General features: G+C 29.2%; 1 protein-coding gene across 1 annotated transcript; it reads right to left on the bottom strand.

Moving 5' to 3' along the window:
- Positions 1–4,286: 4,286 nt before the first annotated feature.
- LOC130801470 (protein SPIRAL1-like 5) lies at positions 4,287–5,192 on the bottom strand. Its single transcript, XM_057665331.1, has 2 exons — positions 4,812–5,192; positions 4,287–4,693 (listed from the first exon to the last, which is right to left on the bottom strand). Exons 1-2 carry the CDS (start codon positions 5,055–5,057, stop codon positions 4,619–4,621), a joined length of 321 nt encoding a protein of 106 aa, XP_057521314.1. The 5' UTR covers positions 5,058–5,192; the 3' UTR covers positions 4,287–4,618.
- Positions 5,193–7,596: the final 2,404 nt, after the last annotated feature.

The following is a 7,596-nucleotide window of genomic DNA, read 5'->3' as shown; positions in this document are numbered from 1 at the left end:
CAAATGTAGAAGATTCATTATTACGCTGCAAGAACCAAGTGCATTTGGCCATACATACACATAAACAAGATCATGATCGGCTTTTGTCATCGTATATATGTAACAATGCATGCTAACTTTAGTCTTTATATACAACAATAATCTAGTTATTATTCTGAAATATAGGTTAAGGAATCAACTTAACTAAAAGCTTAAATTAATGGTTGAGGCTTTATTGCCTTCAGAATATACACTAACACGCTCCTTCACATGAGAACCTATTTGGGCTATAAGTATAGATGCAGCATAGACCTTCTTCACACCTGACATTGAATATTGCAGTTTAAAATGAGGAGTGGTTGGAATTTGACCTCAATACATCTTATCACGTTGTTCTTTCGATACCATACTAAGAATCGAAACTAACTCAACTAAAAACTTAAGTTAATATTGAGACACTAAAATATGTTATATACTGTAATAGGATATACAAATATAAGTATAAAAGGGTGGCATATATATATATATATATATATATATATATATATATATATATATATATATATATATATATATATATATATATATATATATATATATATATATAATCTTTACTAAAAATTTTATTGATTGTTTATCAGCAGGAATAATGTAGAAGTAATATGTTTTAACTTAATTATTCCATATATATCTCTCATTTAGTCATTTGTATAGAGGCTCCGAACAATCATCTTTGTCATCCTATGGTACATACAACCCTGAGGCCCCTAACATACTTCCTTCGGATTTTAATAGTTACTATTGTTTTTGTAGCAACTATTGTTCATCAACTAATATTATTTAGTATATATTTTTCTATGTATAATGTAAAATATAGTGAAGTGGAATTTTGTTTGATTCGTCTTAATGCATATTTTTATAATATTAACTTTTTAGAATTTTTTATCATATGAAATTAAAGGTATTAAAGATTAAATTAATGCATTAGATAGCATAAAAAAAATAAAAGTGAAACAAGTATTAAAAACCAAAAGAAGTATCTATTAGAACAATAATAGAGCATTACCTAATACAGAATCCAACCAAAGGAACGACTAATTATATTCCCTTTAGTAAATTATTTATATATTGAATGAGGTAGTAGGACATATAGTGATATGATTATTTATATATGTGTTTAAATTGGAAAAGTCCCTTGGAACAAATGTGCGATATATATGTCATAGAGACAAGAAAAGATTAAGTTTAAATATTTTTGTTGAATTTGTTAAAAAGAAAATATTAAAACTAAAGTTGTCTTTGGCTTTAAATAGTTGCAAATGTCTAACAAAGTGCAACAATGCTCAACTAACTTGTCTTTAAGATAAGGAATGAAGCTTTGCATCGTTCTTCATGTTTTTAGGTCTTCTTTTGTCAATAACTTGCTTTCGGCTCTTGTTCTATCCGCATACAAAGTCGTCAATATTTTCTTTTACCACTACTTTTAAATTTTTTTTTCTAAAAATTTCTAGTATTACATGTATGTAGCTACCTAGATAATTATCCTCTAAATTAGAGCAACTTTGCATAGATTCGATCTTTCAAATCCTACCAAATCAGGTTGCACTTGACATATTTTTGGCATGTACGTAGTTGTTGGTAATCAAAAGGTACGGATCGAAGCTACTATTAATTATTTTACTGTATCATAAATTAGTTTTAGGATGAAAACTCATCAAGCATTTGTCATATTTATTTTTGTTTGGTGAGGGTCCCAGCTAGAAAAGATTGAACCAAAAGGAAGAATAAGAAAACACAGCATAGTTGACGATGAATCTGATGAATAACGTAGCCTAGCTATATTAAACTGCACAAGCATGCATGTCTGTTATTATTTGTTCCAAGAACTGTCCTAAGTGTATAACAGTTTTAAGGGAAGTTGAAGATATCAAATCTCGGATGTCATACGAAGTTCACGAAGTTGATGTCTCATGGCTAAACCTATACAGATACAATGTCGTCTAAGTTGGAGTAATTAATATATATATATATATATATATAAACAATACACGAAATTAAATCTCTCTGAGGGCCTGATTAGGGATAAGGGTAAGATGAGTCGAGGAAGACCCATGAGAATTTGGGATGAGCAAATAAAAGTTGAATTGCATGTATTGAACATCTCTGAGGGCCTGACTAGGGATAGGGGTAGTTGGAGACGTCATATTCATGTTTTAGACTACTGATGTACATGTACTCTTAGATTACCTTTTGGTGTTCTTACCCTCTTGCTTCTCCTGTTTTTTTTATTATAAGTTTTTTTGTTTTCTTTATTCTGTAGTTGGTTCTACTTATTTATTTTACTTATAGGCATATAATTTATCTTTCCCATGTAGTTACGTCTCTTAACCTTTTTCGAGTCGGGGACTTCTTTGGTTGTGCTCTTCTTTATGGATATGAGTTGCTGCCGTCCTTTCCTTCCCAGACTCTGTCTATAGTTTTTCTATGAGTGAGATATATTAGATAAGATGAGGATGATATAAACAATAAGGTCTAAGTTGGAGTACTATAAACAATAAAGTTTAAGAGAAAACTACCAACATTGTGATCTATGCTCCAAAAATGGTATCAAAGCGTAGTTAGGAGACATTATATTATATGGAATATAATTGTACATAAATTAAAGAGAATCAAGAATAAACCAAGATAGACCATTATTGATGGTTAGATAAGACCCATCATCAAGAAATGGGGTTATGATAAGACCTTGTTAATTAATTTCTGCAATGAAAAGAATCTTTTCGCTTAATTAATTAGTTGTATATATAGATATAGTTTGTCAAATTCCCAATTAACAACACCATGTCAAAATGTAATTTCCATATATGATATTAAGACTGATTATTATTTGAATCAAAACGAATTAATGTGATCAGATAATAGATAATAAAGATTATACTTCATTCGCTCAAACTTAATTACTACAATTCTACAACTAATTAGAAAATCAAATTTGCAGTGTTTAAAAAAAATTAAAAGAAATAATAACTCAAACCAAGATTGAAAAATTAAACTAGAGTTCCAAAGTAGAAAGAATTGGATAAAACCCTAACAAAGATCGAGACATTGTGAGAAGTAACATATAAGATGGAACTATATCCTGCTCAATTCATGATACAAGAGAATCATGCAATTGATTAATTGTATGTGCTTATTAGAAAGGGAAAGTAATACAGCCAAATGTATTATTAAATTCTAAGAAAATCCAAGCTAATTAATGTACGTATTAGAGCTGTCCGGCCAGTATGCAAGGTGCCAACACTTAGCTGTATATAGATCAGTATGTAGATATATACTTGACTTTGTAGATACTATTCTCCGTTTTCTCTAATAGTTGCACTTTCCCCCAAAAAAGTTTGTTCATAAAAAGAAGAATAGCTAGATCGATGTAACTATAAAAAAATTAAGGTAATTATATATTCATCGCTATATGTACTAATTAAGTTTTGTCGATCCATAATGCATATATATATAACACGTACAGATCATGGTGTAACTGTTTTTGTATTTCTAAGATATCATTAAGAAAGTTATCATTAAGTTCATTTTTACTAAAAAGGAAGAACAAATTTATTACAATCAAGTAATATGTTTTATATGTCTATGTATTCTTTATATATTGTCCTCTTATGCATCAAAGTATACCGCTGCTGCTTTCTATTCTCCTACGTACTACAAGTGGTATCAAAGGTTAGCATAAAGAACGACGAGTCCTTTGACTAGCATCTTCTTTAGATGAATATATCAACCTTATAAAAGAATTAAGCACCTATAAGAAGAAAAACATCCAATATTGTTTATTTCTAGCATATATCATAATATTAAAGATCGTTTTAACCATTTATTTGATTCCATATAAATCATTATGTGATTGTCGTTCAAGTCTCAACATATATTATATATAGATTAATAAGTTTAAGCTAATAGTTGAAATTCTAAAATATGTTATATATACTAATCGATCTATAAGTTTAAAGAGATCAGATGGTTGATTATTGAAACACCGTAATATATTGTAATACTATAATGATTTATAAGCTAGTTCAGGCTATAGGTTGAAATTTTAAAATATGTCATACTTTATCAATTGTTAATAGTTTCAAGTTTCAACCAATGATCAAAAATAAGAACAAGAATGTCTAATTCTCAAACTTAATTTTGGATCCTTTTCTCAAACTTTGACCCAAAAAATAAGTGCTTCTAATTGATCAAGAGGACAAAGAAATTGTATACAACATCTTAGTAGACAAACAAAGACAAGCAACACATCTGATCATCTCCCTGCTGTTATAATTAAAATTAGATTTGGCTTAAGAAATGCACGTACAATTTTTACAAATATCTTAGGCAATACTTGAAGAATATTACAAAATGCACACAGTAAAACCCTAGAATTAAAATAAGAAATTGCAAGCCATAGGAAACAACACAATTAAGCAGCACACAAGCTAAAAGCTAACCCCTTTATTTGCAAATTAAATAGATCTAATAACACACAATTAGATACTTGAAATGATATATAAATCTGAGGTAGGATCGGATTTATAATTAAGATTATAATAATTTTAGAGCACAGATCTAGGTACGTATTAGGGGACGATCACTTATCTCCAAACAAGTACCCAAGTGAAGAACTTCCTCCAGGTGCAGAAATCACCTTTGTTGATGGCCGATCCTAACATTTTTCAACATCATCATGAATAATTAGGAAATACTGAAAATAAATTTTAATGAGAAAATAATATTGAAAATAAATAAGTAGGTAGGTAGGTAGGTAGGATCGTCTGTCTTACAGTGATGAAATTGCCAGAGTTTTGGCCTTGAGCTCTATGATAGTTGTTGTTGTGTTGCTTTGGTGAAGAAGACACTACAGCTGGTTCCTCTACTTGAATATCAGTACCATATGGTGGGATGATGATTTTAGTAGGAGAAGGAGAAGGAGAAGGAGAAAGTGGAGGATTATGATTCGCTGCTTCGTCCGATCCAAACAAGTAACCCAAGGAGCTTTGACCACCACCATAACTTCCACCTCTACTCATGGTTTTTGTTCTTTCAATAATAATCTATATAAAGTTTAAATTAGCAAAAAGCTAAATAGGGCAACACAGATTTGACTATATATAGAAACTTGGTTGTTTTCCATTGTTAAAGTGAAGATTCTTGTATTCCACTTAGTACAGTTAATGTTTGTACTAATGGACATGATTTTACATCGGCATTACTTGATTTGATTGATCATCATTCATGTTTACTTATACGGTATATGTGGTAACTTAATTATAACTTTTGTTATCCTTTGAATCAAAGTTAATAAAGTTATTATTATAGGTATCAATCATAAATTTACGCTTTTAATTAAGTTGGTTTCTTAACATGAAGAAAATAATTAACCACTTTTGCTATAGTATTGTATAGTACATGGGGCTATTGGACTATAGTGTTGTACATCATCTTGTCAAGGTTCGTCCTAAAATATTATGAGGCCTTGTTTTATTTTTATTATAAAATGTACACCCTAATAATAATATCACTATTTGTATTTATTGTACTTCATGCATTTTTACTTATTCTCTTTTTTTCATTTCAAGGCCTATCACTACAACATATCACTACAAATAGAAATCGGGATTGCAATGATAATGAAATTTGCAACAAAAAGTTAAATATCATCACAAAATTAAAATAGGCGACGAAGCCTAAATAGCATAAATATATATAGAAATTAAAATTGCTAAATAATCAGACATAAGTTACAAGAATAAGAAAAATAATAAAAACTTACTTGAATTAGTGGTAAATGAAGTTTATTGAACTAAGAAAACCTAGCTACACATTTTTAAAAATATCTAACTGAAAAATGGAAAACTTACAAGAAAATTGAGAAAATAAGATGTTGTTAAAAACATTATAAATCTGAAAATTATCTTTTTTCCTAAAACTTATAATATTTCCCTTTTATAAAGGAAGGTAATAATATGATCTTTTGGTAATAACCCTAAAAACTAACTTAACTTTAACCTAGAAATTAAAAATTCAATAGTAAAAACTAATAAAAACTATAGAAAATCAGTGTAAGTAAATGCTCAAGTGTCCCACGTCAAGTCAGCGGTCACAAAGGTGGTGGAAAAGCCAACTTGGCTTAAACAGAACTTCACCTTTTTCATAACCAAACCCCAACTCGGCGTTTTCTTTCTTCTCAACGAATCTAGCTAGTAGATAATGCTGAATGGAAGTGTAAATAATTAATTGCACTTGTCATGGAGTCTGTTTACAAGCTGATTAGTTACTATAAACTAAATTAACTTAATGTTTTAAACTTATAACTAAGCAGTTTAACACTTGAGCCATAATATAGCTTAATAAATTCATCATGGGAAACGTTTAATGAATAAAGATGTTTTTTAACATTTACATTAGTGTTTTTTTTACCTTCATTTTAATCTCTATATTTCATAAAACACTTTTAACGTATTAATTAATTGAGTTGTTCGTAGGTTTACAAATGTAGATAAGTCACCATATTTACAAAATATTATTGTATCAATTATAACATTCATATCTTTGTAGTCTTTATATATCCTCAATTGAGTATTCGTCATTTATGTGTATGAGAAAGACTTTCTCATTTTTGTCATAAAATTTCTTTATCAATTATAAAAGTTTTCACACAACAAAGGTCTCATTAATTAATCAAATGTTAATTTTTATTTTTTTTGTAGTAAAATGTTAATTTTTAAGTTAACGAGAATTGTTGAAGAAAATATGTTTTGACTCTAATATAAACTAATTAACTAGTAAAAATTTTATTTTCAGTTTTAAGAGAGTCTGATCAAGAGTTTAATATAGAGTGAATGCGTATTAATTTAAAGAAAAAGGTGAGGGACATATTATATCATCATTTATCAATAGTCAATGCAACATGATTTAAGTTTGAGACCTAATCAGATTTATTAAACAAGGCCAGAGATTTGTGGTGTTAAATCAAGGTTTTGGCCCATAAAAAAAAGGAAAAGAAAATAAATTTATTATTAATTACATGATTAAAATGCCTTAGTGCTCAAATTGGACCCCCTCAATTGGGGGATGTCTTCAAGAAAAAGTAGTACAGAACTATTTGAGTTGGTTATTTTATGATAACATAAGCTCGGTTGGAAGGGTGCCTGTAGGCCAATTATTATGAGGCCATCTCTTTAGAGACCATTTATAGTATAGACATCTTTTAAAAGTTTAGCCCACATTTCCCTTTCAATTTTTTTTTTTTTAAAAAAAAACTGTTGCTTTCTTCAAATAAAATTGTTGCTTTCTTCCCACACTGTTGTAAGATCGCCTAATCCTTAGGGGTTCTTACAAGCTTTAATCACGGATCGAAAGAAAGAACGATGACGGGAATGAAAGGTGGTGAATGTCGAATGAACAAACTAATTTTTTTGATGTTTTTGTTTGATTTTCGAAAACAACAAGTAAATGCTAGTGATGGCTAATATCGAAACTCACTGTGAATCCACGTAGCAAGTAACGACGTTCTTACGGCTCTTAAGGCACAGGTGCACACGCCAAATACACCAAGCATAAGAACTT

Source organism: Amaranthus tricolor, chromosome 15 (assembly GCF_026212465.1).
Source record: "Amaranthus tricolor cultivar Red isolate AtriRed21 chromosome 15, ASM2621246v1, whole genome shotgun sequence".
NCBI lineage: Eukaryota > Viridiplantae > Streptophyta > Magnoliopsida > Caryophyllales > Amaranthaceae > Amaranthus > Amaranthus tricolor.
This window is presented reverse-complemented; position numbering and strand designations above follow the sequence as displayed.

Bases quoted from the DNA above. Each gene is read 5' to 3' on its own strand.
- LOC130801470 (XM_057665331.1), bottom strand. From the start codon at position 5,057: ATGAGTAGAGGTGGAAGTTATGGTGGTGGTCAAAGCTCCTTGGGTTAC. The intron at 4,694-4,811 runs GTAAGACAGACG...GAAAAATGTTAG, and splicing joins ACTCTGGCAATTTCATCACT to GATCGGCCATCAACAAAGGT.